Source organism: Salvelinus fontinalis, chromosome 19 (genome assembly GCF_029448725.1).
Source record: "Salvelinus fontinalis isolate EN_2023a chromosome 19, ASM2944872v1, whole genome shotgun sequence".
Classification (NCBI taxonomy): Eukaryota; Metazoa; Chordata; class Actinopteri; order Salmoniformes; family Salmonidae; genus Salvelinus; species Salvelinus fontinalis.
This window is the reverse complement of record NC_074683.1, coordinates 30161395-30182577: the sequence shown is the minus strand read 5'-3', so window position 1 is coordinate 30182577 and position 21183 is coordinate 30161395. Positions and strand designations below refer to the sequence as shown.

Below are 21183 nucleotides of genomic sequence, written 5' to 3'. Positions count from 1 at the left end.
TATTGTCCTAGTTTAATTGTCCTAGTGTCAAATTGTCCTAGTATAATTGTCCTAGTGTCATATTGTCCTAGTGTCATATTGTCCTAGTATAATTGTCCTAGTGTCATATTGTCCTAGTGTCATATTGTCCTAGTGTCATATTGTCCTAGTGCCATATTGTCCTAGTATAATTGTCCTAGTGTCATATTGTCCTAGTATCATTGTCCTTGTGTCATATTGTCCTAGTATAATTGTCCTAGTGTCATATTGTCCTAGTGTCATATTGTCCTAGTATAATTGTCCTAGTGTCAAATTGTCCTAGTATAATTGTCCTAGTGTCACATTGTCCTAGTGTCATATTGTCCTAGTATAATTGTCCTAGTGCCATATTGTCCTAGTGTCATATTGTCCTAGTGTCATATTGTCCTAGTGCCATATTGTCCTAGTATAATTGTCCTAGTGTCATATTGTCCTAGTATCATTGTCCTTGTGTCATATTGTCCTAGTATAATTGTCCTAGTGTCATATTGTCCTAGTATAATTGTCCTAGTGTCAAATTGTCCTAGTGCCATATTGTCCTAGTGTCAAATTGTCCTAGTGTCATATTGTCCTAGTGTCATATTGTCCAAGTGTCAAATTGTCCTAGTATAATTGTCCTAGTGCCATATTGTCCTAGTGTCATATTATCCTAGTGTTATATTGTCCTAGTGTCATATTGTCCTAGTGTCATATTGTCCTAGTGTCATATTGTCCTCGTATAATTGTCCTAGTGCCATATTGTCCTAGTGTCATATTGTCCTAGTATAATTGTCCTAGTGTCATATTGTCCTAGTGTCATATTGTCCTAGTATAATTGTCCTAGTGCCATATTGTCCTAGTGTCATATTGTCCTAGTGTCATATTGTCCTAGTGCCATATTGTCCTAGTATAATTGTCCTAGTGTCATATTGTCCTAGTATCATTGTCCTTGTGTCATATTGTCCTAGTATAATTGTCCTAGTGTCAAAATGTCCTAGTGTCATATTGTCCTAGTGCCATATTGTCCTAGTGTCATATTGTCCAAGTGTCATATTGTCCTAGTATAATTGTCCTGGTGTCATATTGTCCTCGTGTCATATTGTCCTAGTATAATTGTCCTAGTGTCATATTGTCCTAGTATAATTGTCCTAGTGTCAAATTGTCCTAGTGTCATATTGTCCTAGTGTCATATTGTCCTAGTGTAATTGTCCTAGTGTCAAATTGTCCTAGTGTCATATTGTCCTAGTGTCAAATTGTCCTAGTGTCATATTGTCCTAGTGTCATATTGTCCTAGTGCCATATTGTCCTAGTGTCATATTGGCCAAATATCAAATTGTCCTAGTATAATTGTCCTAGTATAATTGTCCTAGTGTCATATTGTCCTAGTATAATTTTCCTAGTGTCATATTGTCCTAGTATAAATGTCCTAGTGTCATATTATCCTAGTGTCATATTGTCCTAGTGTCATATTGTCCTAGTATAATTGTCCTAGTGTCATATTATCCTAGTGCCATATTGTCCTAGTGTCATATTGTCCTAGTGCCATATGGTCCTAGTATAATTGTCCTAGTGTCATATTGTCCAAGTATAATTGTCCTAGTGTCATATTGTCCTAGTGTCATATTGTCCTAGTGTCATATTGTCCTAGTGTTATATTGTCCTAGTTTAATTGTCCTAGTGTCATATTGTCCTAGTGTCATATTGTCCTAGTGTCATATTGTCCTAGTATAATTGTCCTAGTGTCATATTGTCCTAGTGTCATATTGTCCTAGTATAAATGTCCTAGCGTCATATTGTCCTAGTGTCATATTGTCCTAGTATGATTGTCCTAGTGTCATATTGTCCTAGTGTCATATTGTCCTAGTATAATTGTCCTAGTGTCATATTGTCCTAGTGTCATATTGTCCTAGTATAATTGTCCTAGTGTCATATTGTCCTAGTGTCATATTGTCCTAGTATAATTGTCCTAGTGTCATATTGTCCTAGTGTCATATTGTCCTAGTATTATTGTCCTAGTGTCATATTGTCATATTTTCTTTGATGGTTGATTGTCACATGGCTAAAACCACAGTATCAACATCTCACAGAAGCTCAACCATGGAGCTAAAATCAAAATGTAATCTAAAAGAATGGTAATCTCATTCATGACATGTACTGTATGTACTGTATGTACTGTGTGTACTGTATTTACAGTATGTACTGTGTGTACTGTGTGTACTGTATGTACTGTGTGTACGGTATGTACTATATGTACTGTGTGTACTGTTTGTACTGTATGTACAGTATGTACTGTATGTTCTGTATGTACTGTGTGTACTGTGTGTACTGTGTGTACAGTATGTACTGTGTGTACTGTGTGTACTGTATGTACAGTATGTACTGTATGTACTGTGTGTACAGTATGTACAGTGTGTACTGTATGTACTGTATGTACAGAATGTACAGTGTGTACTATATGTACAGTATGTACAGTGTGTACTGTATGTACTGTGTGTACTGTATGTACTGTATGTACTGTGTGTACTGTTTGTACAGTATGTACTGTATGTACTGTGTGTACTGCATGTACAGTGTGTACTGCATGTACAGTATGTACTGCGTGTACAGTGTGTACTGCGTGTGCTGTGTGTACTGCGTGTACTGTGTGTACAGTGTGTACTGTATGTACAGTATGTACTGTATGTACAGTGTGTACTGTGTGTACTGTATGTGCAGTGTGTACTGTATGTACAGTATGTACTGTATGTAAAGTGTGTACTGTATGTACAGTGTGTACTGTATGTACAGTATGTGCTGTGTGTACTGTGTGTACTGTATGTACAGTGTGTACTGTATGTACAGTATGTGCTGTGTGTACTTCGTGTACTGTATGTACTGTGTGTACTGTATGTACAGTATGTACTGTATGTACGGTGTGTACTGTATGTACAGTATGTACTGTATGTACGGTGTGTACTGTATGTGCTGTATGGAATGGATTTGTCATTTCCAGGATTATCTCAGCAACCCTCAGTGTTTGTCCTTCAAATTCAATTCCTGAACTGGTTTAGTACAGCTCACGTATAGATGCCCTGTGACAGTGTGTGTGTCTGTGTCTGTGTGTGTGTGTGTGTGCACATGCTTTTGTGCTTGAGCGTGTGTGCGTGTGTTTGCAAACAGTGCTCTATCTCCCAGCTCATTCCCCTGTGTGTCTCATCTCTGTCCTTTAGGGCCAGTTTCCCGGAGCCTCTCTCTGAATTATGGTGGCTCATACTGCAGCCATACCGGACGTGAAGGCCCCTGCACCATGTGACTACCCCTCAGCGGGCTGCTCCCCCGGCCAAGGCCTCGCGGGCTCGCGGGCTACACCTGCACCGCTGGTCTCACCATGGATCTGGAGCCCTGCCTCAGCCTCACTGACTTCCCCCTGCCCCAACCCCTCTCTGGCTTCAGAGGCCACAGCGTACCTCCCTACCCGCCATACCCTGGCCAGTGCCCCTTCATACCACGGTCTAACAGCAGTGCATTACTCACTAACCTGGGGCTCCGGTACTGCTCCACCAACAGTGTGCAGCACCCACCCAGGGGTCCTGACTCTGGGCTGGAGTTGGGGTCAGGGTCAGGCCTGGGGCTGGACCCAGGGCCCTGTTGGAACATGAACCAAGGCTGTGGAACTAGACTCTACCGCAGCATGGAGAACTTGAACTGGAGTAATTCTGTGTCTGTACCAGGCCTCTACTGTTCCCCGTATTGTGCCCCCTACAGAGGCAGTGTGGACAGTGGGTTTATCTTCCGCTGCACTGCCACCAGCCACTGGTACGATGGGCCCTCGGAGGGGACAGGGCCCCAGGGCTACGGTCCTGAGAGCCTGGCGTTCTACCCCCACCCCCGCCTGGGGAGGGGCCTTGGGGGGTTGGGGAGGAAGGACCTGCCCCTCTTCCCCCAGTGGCTGTTCCCCGGCGCAGATGACTGGGGGGTGAACGCTACCACGAATGGCAGGAAAGAGCTAAGGGAGAAGCTCCGCCTCCAAAGCGCTCGATCGGCAGCGGAACCCCTGAAGCCTCTTCGACCTCAGGTAACCCCAGGCAGTACCACTCCCATCCTGAGGGGGTGCTCAGAGAGGGACTCATCCCCTCACCAGAGGTACGTTGGGAGACCCCTTTATGTCCGGCACCTCACCAGCCCTGAGAAAATCAAGCAGGAGGTTCTGAGACGCCTTCAGCTCCGCCGGCAGAACAGCACCCCAAACTTGGCCCTCCATGCCTCCCTGGAGACCCCTCAGACCACAGACATGGCCATGTCCTTCCCCACCGAGTCCATCTCTGTCACTGGAAGTAGTTCTGAGCTCATAGCCGAGCGTAAGAGGCCCCCTATGGGCCGCCTGCACATCCCTACCTTCAAGGAGTTTAAGAGGATGAGACAGAGAGAGGGAGAGAGTGGACAGATAGAGAGCAGGAGTAATGCTACTACAGTAACAACTATAGACCAACCGCCAGAGACTGGTACAGGCAGCCAGAGCCCAGGGACAGGCAGAGACTGTAAGACTCAGACAGCCCCATTGGGATGGCGAGACTCTCAGTCCTCCCAGGAGGAGGAGAGCAAGAGCGAGGAGAGGAGAGGCAGTGAAGAGAGGGAGGAGAGGGGGAGCGGGGAGAGGAGAGGCAGTGGAGAGAGGGAGGAGAGGGGGAGCGGGGAGAGGAGAGGCAGTGGAGAAAGGGAGGAGAGGGAGAGCGAGGAGAGGAGAGGCAGTGGAGAGAGGGGGAGCGGGGAGAGGAGGGGCAGTGAAGAGAGGGAGGAGAGGGTGTGCGGGGAGAGGAGAGGCAGTGGAGAGACTCCCACAGCCAGCACTTTGCACTCATCCTCTCCCATCTTCACTGGCCCTACTCCCCAGCTAAAAGCCAACATTCAGACCACAGTCTCTAACAAACCTATATGCACAGGCCCTACTCCCCGCTCTCCCCTCCAGCCCTCCAGTAAGACCCAGGGGAAGGGGACCATGTATCATACCCAGGCCCAGGACAGAAGGCCTAATGTGGGGCTCAGTGTGCCTCGGGCCTCCCAGGTCCCCTTGCCTCCTCCACACAGGGAGAGTGCAGAGGGCCCCTCCAGCTGCTGCCCAGCTCTGCTCCTGGACAAGACTGACCTCTCCAGCTATGGAGCCAAGATCTACAAGATGAAGGATGGGTTCATCGGCTCCGCCCTGGACCTCATCAAGAAGAGGTTAGTAAGCAGGTGAAGGTAAAGGTGACGCTGAAGATGAAGGGGCTGGGGGGAGACCCATCAGTCATTGGATCATCAATGGGATTCAGTCATTACAGTAATTAAGCATTTATCTAACTGAGTTTGCCTTATTGCTTTGTGGAAGCTACTGTATGTGCTTACTAAGATGAAAGCCAAAGTTAATGAATTTCAATTGGACCGTAGCCATGTAAAGAGCTCATTAACAAGAAAAGAAAACTAGAATATTAAACACTAAATCTACCAGTTAATTTAGTGCTAGTTTTCATTTAAGATGGATGCACATGCTTTTGCCAAAAATCCCGCTTCTGCTCTTTGATGGTAAAATTGGATCCAATGGCGTGTGCTGTAGTGGTTTTCTTCAACGGTGACATTAGTGTTAGTGTTGTTATTGATTTATCACAGCTTATTATGAACAGCTTTTACAGTTAACAGGATTGGCTACCAGAGGAGACCGTTGTGGCTGTGCCAGGGTCTCCCGTCTCCAGTCTGACACATCATCTCCATAGCAGACCCAACTGGGTTCAAATAGGAATTGTAATCTTTCACATACTTTGAGTGTTTGTATTGAGCTTGCCTGGAATGCCAGATGGATAGGTTGTGCACCTTTGGGACTATTCATTGGTTCCATTGCGCCAGGGAAGTTCCAACAAGGACGGATAAAGTATTTGAAAGATTTCAAATACAGTTTGAACCCAGGCCTGCTCCATAGGCTCACAGTCACAGGACAGCTGGTTGGCACTTCAGGTTGGCACTGCCACCCTCCTCCTCCCCCTCTCACTGTGGCAGCTGGTTTAGGCATACTGTTTGCTAAACAGATGAAGCCTCCAGTCTGGTGTGGTTAGGCAAATCAAGGAGAAATGTAAAGCCTGATTTGGCATCATTCATAGTCTGACAATATAGCATTCACTCAGACTCAGACAGACACGTGTTGTCTCAAGGCCTTCCCACACTGTACATCAGATTCACTCTTTTACTATTATTACATGTCACACTGTGCGATGTTATCAAATTAAAATCTTGATATCAACCTGGCCAGATTGTATGATTTGCTTCAGTTCTGTTGTCACATTCTGCGATTGGCTTGTGAGGCTATGTCAGCCGACGTATGCATCGTTGATTTACATGCTGACTAGACCAGGCACATGCGTACGCGTGCTCCATCGCACGCATGTTGATTTTGTCCATCCACACCAGACGTGATCAGGACACCCAGGTTGAAATATCAAAATGAACTCTGAACCGACTGTATTAATTTGGGAACAGGTCGAAACACATGAAACATTCATGGCAATTTAGCTAGCTATCTTGCTGTTGCTAGCTCATTTGTCCTGGGACATAAACCTTGGGTTGTTATTTTACCTGAAATGCACAAGGTCCTCTACTCCAACTTTAAGGTGCCTTACCACCACCAACTGGACAGGAGTGTGGACCTCAGTTCATCTTTCAATCACCCACGTGGGTATATGGTCCTAAAAACCAATGAGGAGATAGGAGAGGCGGGACTTGCAGTGCGTCAATTGTCAAAAATAGAATCAAGTTCTATTTTAGCGCCTAGCTACGCAGACGCTCGTTGACGCACGCCAGCAGTTTGGATGAATAACATGTGTACATTTATTTTGCAACGCGAACGGTGTGGTCAGCATGTTAGGTTACGTCAACTGCAGCGGTGTATTTGATCAGCACATGTGCCAGCACTAGCAGCGCAAACCTTCCTCTGTGCTTATGTACGAGTGAAATGAGTTCGGAAAAACTGAAAGTTTGCATCTTATAAATAAGTTTCACGTACAAACTGTATATGTCCGAAATCAGAATCAAATAGGCTTCCAAAAAATAACATGGTTATTGTGGTAGAATGTTTTTTTGAATTTGCAATTTTGGGCATTTATCAAAATCTGCAAAAGTTGCCTGATTTCAGATGTGTAAACAATATTATTTGGGAAATCGTTCTTCTTGCCAAGCATGTCAACTCTTAAATCAAACTATTATATTAATCTGACTTTTCACATTATTCATATTATTGTATGCATACTCAGAGCTAGCTGTGTTCCTATTGGTCAGTCACCGGGATCAGCTCGTGTGTCACGTTCCTGACCTATTTATGTTAGTTGTTATGTGTGTTAGTTGGTCAGGACGTGAGGTTGGGTGGGCATTCTATGTTTTCTGTTTCTGTGTTGGTTTTGGGTTACCTGGTATGGCTCTTAATTAGAGGCAGGTGTTTGGCGTTCCTCTAATTAAGAGTCATATTTAGGTAGGCGTTGTCACAGTGTTCGTTGTGGGTGATTGTCTCCTGTGTCAGTATGGATGTTCGTGCCACACGGGACTGTAGCGTTTGTCTGTTTCGTTTCGTTTCGTTGTCGTCTGTTTCCTGTACGTAAGTTTATGTTTAGTTATGTAAGTTTATGTTCAGGTTTCGTCAACGTCGTTTTCTTGTTTTGTAGTTTTGAAAGTGTTTTGTTTCGTTTCGTGTTGCCATCGTATTTTATAATAAAGATGGCTTATTTCCCAAATGCTGCGTTTTGGTCTGAAGATCCTTCTCTCCTCACCTCATCCGAGGATGAGGAGAGCGACAGCCGTTACAGAATCACCCACCACGCTAAGACCAAGCGGCAAGGGAAAACTAAACGGAGTAAGGGACAGGAGAAAAACAAGGATTTCTGGACATGGGAGCAGATAATGAATGGAGAAGGTCCCTGGGCTAAGGCAGGAGAAAATCGCCGTTCTCAGGAAGAGAGGGAGGCAGCTAAAGCCCAGGAGCGGTGGTTTGAGGAGGCAGCAAGGAGACGTGGCTGGAAGCCCGAAAAGCCATGGGAGCAGCTGGAGGCACTGGGGAGTGCAGAGGCTACCGGAGAGAGGAACCGGAGCTATGAGGGAACGCGTCTGGCACGGAAGCCCGAAAAGCCCGTAAGTAATTCCCAAAAATTTCTTGGGGGGGGGCTAGGAGGTAGTGGGCCAAGGGCAGGTAGGAGACCTGCGCCCACTTCCCAGGCTTACCGTGGAGAGCGGGAGTACGGGCAGGCGCCGTGTTACGCAGTAGAGCGCACGGTGTCTCCTGTACGAGTGCATAGCCCAGTGCGGGTTATTCCACCTCCCCGCACTGGTAGGGCTAGATTGGGTATTGAGCCAGGTGTCATGAGGCCGGCTCAACGCGTCTGGTCTCCAGTGCGTCTCCTCGGGCCGGCATACATGGCACCTGCCTTACGCATGGTTTCCCCGGTTCGCCTACATAGCCCGGTGCGGGTTATTCCACCTCCCCGCACTGGTCGGGCAACCGGGAGTATTCAACCAGGTAAGGTTGGGCAAGCTCAATGCTCAAGAGTGCCAGTACGTCTCCACGGTCCGGTATTTCCGGCACCACCTCCCCGCCCCAGCCTAGTACCTACAGTGTTTACACTACGCACTAGGCTACCAGTGCGTATCCTGAGCCCTGTTCCTCCTCCACGCACTCTCCCTGTAGTGCGTGTATCTAGCCCGGTGCCTCCAGTTCCGGCCCCACGCACTAAGCTACCAGTGCGTCTCCAGAGCCCTGTACAAACTGTATCTTCTCCCCCTACTAATCCTGATGTGCTTGTCCTCAGCCCGGCGTCACCAGTGCCGGTACCACGCATCAGTTATAGAGTGGGCTTTGAGAATACAGTGTGCCCTGTCCCTGCTCCCCGCACTAGTAGGAAGGTGCTTATCCTTAGCCCGGTGCCTCCAGTTCCGGCACCACGCACCAGGTCTACAGTGCACCGTATCCGGCCAGAGCCATCCGTCTCCCCAGCGCCATCTGAGCCATCCGTCTCCCCAGCGCCATCTGAGCCATCCGTCTCCCCAGCGCCATCTGAGCCATCCGTCTCCCCAGCGCCATCTGAGCCATCCGTCTCCCCAGCGCCGTCTGAGCCATCCGTCTGCCAGGAGCCTGCAAAGCCGCCCGTCTGCCATGAGCCTGCAAAGCCGCCCGTCTGCCATGAGCCTACAGAGCCGTCAGCCAGACAGGAGCCGCTAGAGCCGTCAGCCAGACAGGAGCCGCTAGAGCCGTCAGCCAGACAGGATCTGCCAGAGCCGCCAACCAGACAGGATCTGCCAGAGCCGCCAACCAGACAGGATCTGCCAGAGCCGCCAACCAGACAGGATCTGCCAGAGCCGCCAGCGAGCCATGAGCAGCCAGAGCCGTCAGAGAGCCATGAGCAGCCAGAGCCGTCAGAGAGCCATGAGCAGCCAGAGCCGTCAGAGAGCCATGAGCAGCCAGAGCCGTCAGAGCGCCATGAGCAGCCAGAGCCGTCAGCCTGCCATGAGCAGCCAGAGCCGTCAGCCTGCCATGAGCGTCGAGAGCCGTCAGCCTGCCATGAGCGTCGAGAGCCGTCAGCCTGCCATGAGCGTCGAGAGCCGTCAGCCTGCCATGAGCGTCGAGAGCCGTCAGCCAGCCATGAGCGTCGAGATTTGTCAGTCAGCCATGAGCTGCCCTTCAGCCTGAAAAGGCTAGATACCCAGAACTGCCCATCAGTCCAGAGCTGTCTCTCTGTCCGGAGCTGCCTTTCAGTCCGGAGTTGCCCCTCTATCCTGATCTCCCTCTCTATCTTGATCTACCTCTATATTCTTATCTATCCCTCTGTCTTGATTTATCTCTCTGTCCCGGTGTTGTCCTTATTAGGTATGTTATTAAGAGGATTTTGTGGGGGAAAAAAGAGGGTGGACATTCTTGGAGGGAGGAAGCTAGGATGGATTATGGTGGGGTGGGAACCGCGCCCGGAGCCTGAGCCACCACCGTGGTTAGATGCCCACCCAGACCCTCCCCTAGACTTTGTGCTGGTGCGTCCGGAGTTCGCACCTTGTGGGGGGGGTAATGTCACGTTCCTGACCTATTTATGTTAGTTGTTATGTGTGTTAGTTGGTCAGGACGTGAGGTTGGGTGGGCATTCTATGTTTTCTGTTTCTGTGTTGGTTTTGGGTTACCTGGTATGGCTCTTAATTAGAGGCAGGTGTTTGGCGTTCCTCTAATTAAGAGTCATATTTAGGTAGGCGTTGTCACAGTGTTCGTTGTGGGTGATTGTCTCCTGTGTCAGTATGGATGTTCGTGCCACACGGGACTGTAGCGTTTGTTTGTTTCGTTTCGTTTCGTTGTCGTCTGTTTCCTGTACGTAAGTTTATGTTTAGTTATGTAAGTTTATGTTCAGGTTTCGTCAACGTCGTTTTCTTGTTTTGTAGTTTTGAAAGTGTTTTGTTTCGTTTCGTGTTGCCATCGTATTTAAAATAAAGATGGCTTATTTCCCAAATGCTGCGTTTTGGTCTGAAGATCCTTCTCTCCTCACCTCATCCGAGGATGAGGAGAGCGACAGCCGTTACATCGTGACACCAGACACAATACATGATAAAAGCTCATTTCTGACACTGCCAGAACTTTCTCAGAGCCTAAGACCGCACATAGTGGTACATAATCAGCAGACCTAGAGCCTGTCACATAGAACGCGCCAAGACGTCAGAAAATCGTTTACGACCTAAGAATTTGCCCACAACGTGGGCATTTTGCATGGGATGGCTAAAATCGTACAGTCTATGCGAGCCTTTAGACACGGTGAAGATTTTCTCTGAGATATGTCTGTAGTAGTCTCTTATGGTGTATAACAGGCTCACTACAAGGTGTAGTATACTAGAGAAGAGTTGTAGGATTGTAAGTTTCAGTGGTGACCATGAGAGAAATGGATAGCCTTGTATTCTTCTTTTTATGTGTTATAAATGGCTCCCTCCCTTACAGTCAGTCAGGCTGCTCCACTGTGCCTCCTTCTGTCACCCATAGATATCACTGTCTGTCACCTCTCACCCATATATATCACTGTGTCTGTCACCTCTCACCCATAGATATCACTGTGTCTGTCACCTCTCACTCATAAATATCACGGTGTCTGTCACCTCTGTCTGCAGAGTCAGACAGTGCTAGGCGTGATGATGGATCATACAGACTGTAGACTGAGCTGCATGATAACACAGACGATATACTGCAGGTGGTAGTTTCGCCAGACAGGAAAGCTGTGTGACACACTTTCAAAAATGACACTCCTCACACATGTCGGACATGGGACCTGAGGACAGAGGACAGGTGACAGAGGACAGGACAGGGAACGAAGGACAGGGAACGGGGGACAGAGTACAGGGGACAGGGGGATGTTTAATAGTTTCTCATCCCCATGCTGCTTATGAATTGCTAGAATTTATGAGGTAGCTATTACCAAGGGGTTTAATACATGTATGTAGGCTATTGTGTTCTAATATACAGTATGTTCATACAATATATTCTTAGTAGGTTTTAATTTGACCTTTAATCGCATCAAGTTGGTCATTAAAAATTTGTAATTTTCTAATGCTATGCATGCATATGCATTTTCTAATGCTATGCAAGGGTCTAGTTTTAACCAGTCTCAGTCTCTCTTGACTCCACTAAACAAGTCTTTGTGTTAGCGCTCCTCAGTGTCCCATACAGGCTTGCAATCATGATGGCTATCGAACTGTGGCTAGTCTGATGGCTTTTTCACCAGGCAATTACAATGCTATTCCCATGTATTATACTGTAGTATACACCTGATGGGATGGTGGAGCAGGGATCTATTAACGGAAAGCACTGGAACAGTGCTCTTGGGTGTGCTTAAGCTCTGGGCTCTCTCTTTCCTAATGACAAACACACACACGTTATGGTTTTAATGTCCTATTTTCCCCTAACAGGGACTTTAATATTTAAACATGAATAGAGAGATTTATTAGGCCTACTAATATATTTAGAATATATGGTTTCATACAAACATACAGTATATATGATGGCTATACAGTGCATTTGGAATTATTCAGACCCCTTGACTTTTTCCACATTTTGTTGCGTTACAGCCTTATTCTAAAATAGATTACATTTTTCCTCTCACAATACCACATAATGACAAAGCAAAAACAGGTTTTTAGAAATGTTTGCAAATGTATTAAAAATAAAAAGCTTAAATATCAAATTCACATAAGTATTCAGACCCTTTACTTAGCGATCACAGCCTCGAGTCCTCTTGGGTATGACGCTACAAGCTTGGTACACCTGTATTTGCGAAGTTTCTTCCTTCTCTGCAGATCCTCTCAAGCTCTGTCAAGTTAGATGGGGAGCGTCGCTACACAGCTATTTTCAGGTCTCTCCAGAAATGTTAGATCGGGTTCAAGTCCGGGCTCTGGCAGGGCCACTCAAGGAAATTCAGAGACTTGTCCCGAAGCCACTCGTGCATTGTCTTGGCTGTGTCCTTAGGGTCATTGTCCTGTTGGAAGGTGTACCATCTCTCTAGTCTGAGGTCCTTAGCGCTCTGGAGCAGGTTTTCATCAAGGATCTCTCTGTACTTTGCTCCGTTCATCTTTCCCTCGATCCTGACAAGTGTCCCTGTCTCTGAAAAACATCCACACAGCATGATGCCACCACAACCATGCTTCACTGTAGGGATGGTGGCAGGTTTCCTCCAGACGTGACGCTTGGCATTCAGGCCAAAGAGTTCAATCTTGGTTTCATCAGACCAGAGAATTTTCCTTTTGGTGCCTTTTGGCAAACTCTAAGCGGGCTGCCATGTGCTTTTTACTGAGGAGTGACTTCCGTCTGGCCACTCTACCATAAAGGCCTTATTGGTGGAGATGATTGTCCTTCTGGAAGGTTCTCCCTTCTCCACAGAGGAACTCTGGAGCTCTGTCAGAGTGACCATCGGGTTCTTGGTCACCTCCCTGACCAAGGCACTTCTCCCCCAATTGTTCAGTTTGGCCAGGCGGCCAACTCTAGGAAGAGTCTTGGTGGTTCCTAACTTCTTCCATTTAAGAATGATGGATTCCACTGTGTTCTTGGGGACATTCAATGCTGCAGACATTTTCAGGTACTCTTCCCCAGATCTGTGCCTCGACACAATCCCGACTATGAGCTCTACGGACAATTCCTTCGACCTCATGGCTTGTTTTTTTGCTCTGACCTGCACTATCAACTGTGAGACCTTATATAGACAGGTGTGTGCCTTTCCAAATCATGTCCAATCAATTGAATTTACCACAGGTAGACTCCAATCAAGTTGTAGAAACATCTCATGGATGATCAATGGAAACAGGATGAACCTGAGGTCAATTTCGAGTCTCATAGCAAAGGGTCTGAATACTTATGTAAATAAGGTATCTGTTTTTTATTTGTAATACATTTGCAAAAAGTTCTAAAAACCTCTTTTCGATTTGTCATTATGGGGTATTGTGTGTAGATTGATGAGGAAAAATGTAATCCATTTTAGAATAAGACTGTAACTTAACAAAATGTGTAAAAAGTGAAGTGGTCTGAATACTTTGCGAATGCACTCTATGGCGACTATATACTAATTTCAATGTCACATTATACCGCAGGCAGGGACGTGTGATACAGTCTGTAGGCTAATAAATTAAGTTCCAGGGTATTATCCCAAATGCATCACACAGGCTGACAGGTAATATCTGTAGGGAAAGATTTTAATGACAGTTATTCCAACTGGAAGGAAACGCCGGCAGCAGCGTCTGTTTTATTGCCTCGTTCTAAGCTACATGGCAAATGGCTCCCTACGCGTTCCCTACATTGTGCAGTACTTTTAACCAGAGCCCTATGGGCCTTGATATACAGTAGTGCACTATATAGGAAATAGGGTGCTATTTGGGATGCAAACCTAAAGAAGGAGCATATTCATTATTCCGTGTAGCCCCTGGCATCTGCACCATCTGAAGATTCGGGGGCAGAGTTATTTTTTGTTGCTTTGTTGCATTTTAAAGACTTCAGAACTACTAGTGAGTGTTCCTAATGGGTAGGTCAATTGGTGTGTGTGTGTGTGTGCGTGCGTGCGTGCGTGGCTCAGTTGGTAGAACATGGCGCTTGATTCCCACGGGGGAACAGTATGAAAAAAGTATGAAAATGTATGCACTCACTACTGTAAATCGCTCTCGAAACGAGCGTTTTCTAAATGACTCAAATGTAAATGTAGAAAGTGTGTGTGCAGATGTGTGTGCTTTCTCTGGTTAGTGTGTGACGGTGGTGCAGGCAGATCTTCCTCTGGCGGGTCTATGACGAGCTGAGAATGAATGGGTTAGAGAGGGAAGCATCAGACAGGTACAGTTGTGTAACATGCCAATTAATAGAGGAGACCTCATGCAAATTCCTGGAGGTTATTTACATGACAGACCAGAGAGAGATGGCAGTAGAGCAGGTTAAATGAGGCTAGAGAGACAAGATCTTTTAAATAGTGTCATGTGATGACAAAACAAATACACAAGTAAACATGATAAATAATGACTTTCACATATTGATGATTGACAAAAATTATTCAAATCTAGAATATTGATTAGCGTACAATTTACATCCCTGGCCAAAAAGCTAGGCTAATTTCGTGTCAGAGAGAAATTTAAATGGATTTTTGGGAAGGAAATTGAGATTTTTGTCCCCATTGTCCGTCTAGCGCAGTCAATTACAATGTGACGTGAACCGACAACATGATTGTGGCAGGCAGACTGGTCTGTTCTCATGTGCATTCTGTGTGTGTGTGTGTGTGTGTGTGTGTGTGTGTGTGTGTGTGTGTGTGTGTGTGTGTGTGTGTGTGTGTGTGTGTGTGTGTGTGTGTGTGTGTGTGTGTGGCTGGTCAGCGCACAAAGGAACCAGAGAGACAGACAGACAGATGTATGATGCAGGTAGAGAGAGAGTTGTGCTGTGGGGCGACGGAGGGAGGCAGCATCCTGCCCTGTGGTGTGGAGGGAGGCAGCATCCTGCCCTGTGGTCCATGTGGTGTGGAGGGAGGCAGCATCCTGCCCTGTGGTCCATGTGGTGTGGAGTGAGGGAGGCAGCATCCTGCCCTGTGGTCCATGTGGTGTGGAGTGAGGGAGGCAGCATCCTGCCCTGTGGTCCATGTGGTGTGGCGCGAGGGAGGGAGGCAGCATCCTGCCCTGTGGTCCATGTGGTGTGGCGGGAGGGAGGCAGCATCCTGCCCTGTGGTCCATGTGGTGTGGCGCGAGGGAGGGAGGCAGCATCCTGCCCTGTGGTCCATGTGGTGTGGAGTGAGGGAGGCAGCATCCTGCCCTGTGGTCCATGTGGTGTGGCGCGAGGGAGGGAGGCAGCATCCTGCCCTGTGGTCCATCACCTGTTCCAGGAGTTCAGGTGTTATTAATGGGAATTGATGGGTCTCATTACCCAGCCCCTGAGTCCCTCTGCCGGGGAGAGAGAGGAGAAGAGAATGGAGTAAGTCCCTGGAGTGGTGAAGCGGGACAGTGGGAAGGGAGGAGGAGGAAGGGAGGATGAAACTGAAGGATATGAATGGTGGGAGGAGAGGAGAGAAGTGCCAGGAATCATAATTCCATCCTCTCCTGTTCTGTCTTCACCAACATCTCTCGTCATTCCCCCTCTCTCTCTCTCCCTTTCTCTCTCTCCTTTTCTCTCTCTCCTTTTCTCTCTCTGTCCCTGTCTTTCTCTCCCTCCCTTTGTCTTTCTCTCTCTCTCTCTCTCTCTCTCTCCTTTTCCCTCTCTCTACTCTCTATCTCTCTCTCCCTTACCTCCCTCCCTCCGTCTCCAGCTGCAGTGCAGAGATTGCAGAGGCCCCCGTAAGGCTGTCAGGTGACCAGGACGACAGCGCTAACATCGCTCCCCCACCAGATTTTCGATCCTCCACCGTCTCCATGACAACCGCGACGGCCTGTGGAGAGGAGGCTTGCGACAAGCCTGCAGCAGGAGGAGGAGAAGAACTAACTGCAGAATGCGTAAGCGGAATCTCTCTCCCCTCTCTCTCTCTCTTCACCACATCATTATTCATTTTCATTTTTGACCCTTTCTCTCTGTCTGTCTCTCACTCAATATGCTGGAGACAGTGGTGGGCTGTATCACACACACAGACAGGGGCATGTGAGGATGGTTAGGGCAGATCAGAGCAGAACAGAACAGAGGGACTGCGTTTCCAGGCAGGCAGCAGGCAGGAGGCTGCAGACACACACACAGAGCCAGACAGACGTCTGTGATGAGCCCCTGACAACCGCAGGCAGGCAGGCATGCAGCTACAGCCGCAGCCTCAGCGTCTTCCTCCCAGCTCAGCTCTGCATCTGCCTGGGAACAGGACTCAGCAGAGGGGGAGAATTAAAGAGCAGGTTCATGGTGGTAACTGACGGGGCTTCTTCATCTCATCTGTGTGCTGTTCTGCTTGGCTGGCTCGGCTGTCTGTCCTCCTGTCCTCTCTGTGTGAAACGCAGCTACCCAGCTGCTAGCCGTCTGTCGGTAGCTGTCGTTGCATTGTGTTAATTTGTGCAATAATCCAACCAACACGTCTCTGCCTCTGCTGGGGTTGAGGTTACAGCATCAAGCATCACGTATCGACAACCAGGGTAGTTGGGTTTATGGCTGACAGTCCGTCATGTATTTTGTATGAGGAAGGATGCTATAGGTGAGAACTAACGCTAACATCATATATTCCACCACTGCTTTTTGTTCATAGCTCAGTCATTGTTGCTGTTGCATGCACCGGCTTATTCAATGCATGGAGAATGGCAGTGCGTTTTTCCAGTCATGGCCAACGGCAATTCATTAATACCCGCATCCAACCGAGTCATTAATTATTCTGTGTGATACCTGAGACCTAGCTACGTGTCATATTTCCCACCTGTGTCTCATTGGATATGAAAACATACCCCAATGCCCTTTGTTTTCAGCCACAGTCATGTTGTTTATCATGCGTAGGTCTGCAGCTATGTGTTGTTTATCAAGCTGATGCTAGGAACCACATAGTCTAGACGTTAGCAGTTTGGGTGCCAATTGATGATAACCTGTCAATCAATGAGCTGCTGTCATTCAGCTATGTCGATTACTAATGATGCTGAATGAGCGTCTGTAGAGAGGTGAGGGGTCAGGGGGTCACCCTGTCAGTCTGATGACCTTTCACCTGATCTTTAGTTCCATGATGAGGCCCACCATGATGTATGCAGGAATCATTTGACTTACACCAATGCAATCCACCTAGCATTGGTGCCATTGTGTCAGGCTATAATAGACTCATAATGTTGTCTCTAGTATTTGGGGTATTTTCTAAAATCCCAAAGGCTTCCCTAGCATTCCCATTCCATTCCATTCCAATGCTTCCCTAGCGTTCCCATTCCATTCAATGCTTCCCTAGCATTCCCATTCCATTCCAATGCTTCCCTAGCATTCCCATTCCATTCCAATGCTTCCCTAGCGTTCCCATTCCATTCCAATGCTTCCCAAGTCATTCCGTGAAGGAAACAGACACAGATATGTGCCCTTGGTCTGTCTGAGTACATACAACATTGACAGCCTTTCAGAGTCAAGGGTATCATATAGAGGTCGGCTGATTAATTAGGGCCGATTTCAAGTTTTCATAACAATCGGTAATCAGCCTTTTTGGACACCGATTATGGCTGATTACATTGCAATCCACGAGGAGACTGCGTGGCAGACTGACCACCTGTTACGCGAGTGCAGCATCAAAAGGACCTTGTGGCTGCAAGGAGCCAAGGTAAGTTGCTAACTAGCATTAAATGTATCTTGTAAAAAACAATCAATCTTCACATAAATCACTAGTTAACTGCACATGGTTGAAGATATTACTAGGTTAACTAGCTTGTCCTGCGTTGCATATAATCAAAGCGGTGCCTGTTATTTTATCATCGAATCACAGCCTACTTCAACTTGGCCAAACAGGTGATGATTTAACAAAAGCACATTCGCGAAAAAAGCACAATCGTTGCACAAATGTACCTAACCATAAACATCAATGCCTTCCTTAAAGTCAATACACTGAAGTATATATTTTTAAACCTGCATATTTAGTTAAAAGAAATGCATGTTAGCAGGCAGTATTAACTAGGGAAATTGTGTCACTTCTCTTGGGTTCAGTGCACACAGAGTCAGGGTATATGCAACAGTTTGGACCGCCTAGCTCATTGCGAACTGTGTGAAGACCATTTCTTCCGAACAAAGACCGCAATTAATTTGCCAGAATTTGCCATAATTATGACATAACATTGAAGGTTGTGCAATGTAACAACAATATTTAGACTTGGGGTTGCCACCCATTCAAAAAAATACGGAACGGTTCCGTATTTCACTGAAAGAATAAACTTTTTGTTTTCGAAATGATAGTTTCCGGATTTGACCATATTAATGACCAAAGGCTCGTATTTCTGTGTGTTTATTATAATGAATCTATGATTTGATAGAGCAGTCTGACTTAGCGGTGGTAGGTAGCAGCAGGCTCGTAAGCATTCATTCAAACAGCACTTTACTGCGTTTGCCAGCAGCTCTTAGCAATGCTTTGAAGCACAGTGCTGTTTATGACTTCAAGCCTATCAACTCCAGAGATTAGGCTGGCAATACTATAGTGCCTATAAGAACATCCAGTAGTCAAAGGTATATGAAATACAACTGGTATAGAGAGAAATAGTCGACGCATCATAATTCCTATAATAACTACAACCTAAAACTTCTTAACTGGGAATATTGAATACTTATGTTAAAAGGAACCACAAGCTTTCATATGTTCTCATGTTCTGAGCAAGGAACTTAAACGTTAGCTTTTTTACATGGCACATATTGCACTTTTACTTTCTTCTCCAACACTGTGTTTTTGCACTATTTAAACCAAATTAAACATGTTTCATTATTTATTTGAGACTAAATAGATTTTATTTATGTATTATATTGAGTTAAAATAAAAGTGTTCATTGTTCATTCAGTATTGTTGTAATTGTCATTATTACAAATATATATATAAAATTGGCCGATTAATCAGTATCGGCTTTTTTTGGTCCTCCAATAATCGGTATCGGCGTTGAAAAATCTTAATCGGTCGACCTCTAGTATCATATTAACAGTGCAGTCTATCTCTCAGGATATTAAACACCATTTCATTAGTCAAACCTGCCAGGTTCAGAATGGATCAATATCTGTTGAGATTGAGATGGTGATGGCACCATTAGCAGGAAAATTGTATGCTACAGTACATGCTCTCAGGCCCCTGAGTGTGTAATACAGCCAACCCACATTCTGTAAGTCTCTCACGTTACCATCTCCCTCTCACTCTGTCTCTAACACACCATTGGCTCTTTCAATAGCTGTTGACATATTCAGTTGATTGACAGGTGTCTCTCTCCAATCAGCAGCACTCTGGCCTGGGCTGCAGGCGCTCCAGCTCGGACGCAGCCTATGAACCGGCCGAATCGGTGAGGGCCCAGCGCGAGTGCCGCCTCCGGCCCCACTACAGCGACCCCATGCCGGCCGACGCCGCCAAGCGCAAACAGCTGGAGATGAAGATCGCTGCCGCTGCACGCCTCCACAGCCAGCGACGGGACAGGGACATCGGTGGGTGGAGCTACTGTACATGGGTGTCTTGTCTCTACTGTTGTACAAACCAAATGTCCCAATGGGATGATACGTGCTACAGTAAAGGTGTGTGTTTGAATGAGTGGGCCCTCTTCTAGTCCCCTGCTGCTGCTGCAAAAAAGGTATTAAAATCGCAAAAGGAAGATATTGGAGTCTACTTTGTGTACGATCCTACCTACTTTGTCATTCAACCCCTAACACTAACCTCTCTTCGGGGGTAATTCCCCTAACCAATCCTGACAACGCACCCTTCCACCCAACTACCCACAAGATTCATTACACTCACTCTTCTCATCCTACTTACCCTTTGGGCAGTCTTCCCAGCGGCCTTGTCTGGCATGGAGCCCATGTTGTACAGGCACAGAGACTCTAACAATGAGCCAGGTTAAGAACCAAACACCCACACACACATGAACCCAACCTCAGGCTATCGTGTCATGCCACAAATTGTATTATTCTTGACTGTGACCTCTCTCTCTAAAGTGCTAGCTTTACGTTATGGACCTCACCACTGCAGTGTGATTGTGTCTTTGCTATTGAAACAGCTTCCTTCAGGACAGTTTAGATCTTTCCGAATCACTGCACTCTTAGAGCCTGAGCTCTCTGTTCTCCTCCGATTGTGTGCAGGGCAGCCATCTGAATCAGTATAAAGTAACTAGCTATCGTGTATGATTTTTAAATAGCTTTTTTTTAGAGGCCCTTACAGTAATTTAAGATTGGGCCTGTTTTGAAGAGTAGAAGCCTATTAAGTTTTGTCTCTTTACGATACAGTCTTAGAAAAAAAGGTGCTATCTAGAACCTAAAAGGGTTATTCGGCTGTCCCCATAGGAGAACCATTTTAAAAACCCTATATCCAGAGGGTTCTACCCAAAAGAGTTCTGCCTGGAACCAAAAAGGGTTCTCCTATGAGGTTAGCCGAAGAACCCTTTTTTTTAAGAGTGTAGGGATGGGTTATATAACAACATATTGACCCTATTTCTGAGCTTTCACTCTTCAATTCCCTTTGTGTTAACACTCTGTCTCCTCAACATGAAACTATCTGACATGTTAGGGAATATGTTAGTCAATATGCCATATCGTGAGCTTGAGACTATAAGGTTCCATCTGCTAGAAGATGATTCTGAGATAATCGGCTTTATTAAAGTTCTGAACCCTCATTGGTTTGAATGGCATCAGCAATTTAAATATTGTATTTTGGACTTACAGTTCCTCACATTCCCAGTGGGTCAGAAGTTTACATACACTCAATTAGTATTTGGTAGCATTGCCTTTAAATTGTTTAACTTGGGTCAAACATTTCAGGTGGCCTTCCACAAGCTTCCCACAATAAGTTGGGTGAATTTTGGCCCAGTCCTCCTGACAGAGCTGGTGTAACTGAGTCAGGTTTGTAGTCCTCCTTGCTCGCACACGCTTTTTCAGTTCTGGCCACAAATTTTCCATAGGATTGAGGTCAGGGCGGTGTGATGGCCACTCCAATACCTTGACTTTGTTGTCCTTAAGCCATTTTGCTACAACTTTGGAAGTATGCTTGGGGTCATTGTCCATTTGGAAGACCCATTTGCGACCGAGCTTTAACTTTCTGACTGATGTCTTGAGATGTTGCTTCAATATAC

The 21183-nt window shown here is 46.4% G+C and overlaps 1 protein-coding gene across 4 annotated transcripts in view; it reads left to right on the top strand.

Annotated features, from left to right (window-relative positions):
* LOC129816587 (uncharacterized) overlaps nt 1–21183 on the top strand; it is a 64686-nt gene that overhangs the window by 34305 nt on the left and 9198 nt on the right. For 3 of the 4 annotated variants that reach the window (XM_055871260.1, XM_055871257.1, XM_055871258.1), the window contains 3 exons: nt 3207–5196; nt 15762–15945; nt 19348–19549. In XM_055871260.1, coding sequence (XP_055727235.1) covers nt 3365–5196; nt 15762–15945; nt 19348–19549 — 2218 coding nt within the window. In that variant the 5' untranslated portion in view covers nt 3207–3364. The remainder of the gene's footprint in view (nt 1–3206; nt 5197–15761; nt 15946–19347; nt 19550–21183) is intronic. The other variant, XM_055871261.1, reaches the window with a different exon arrangement.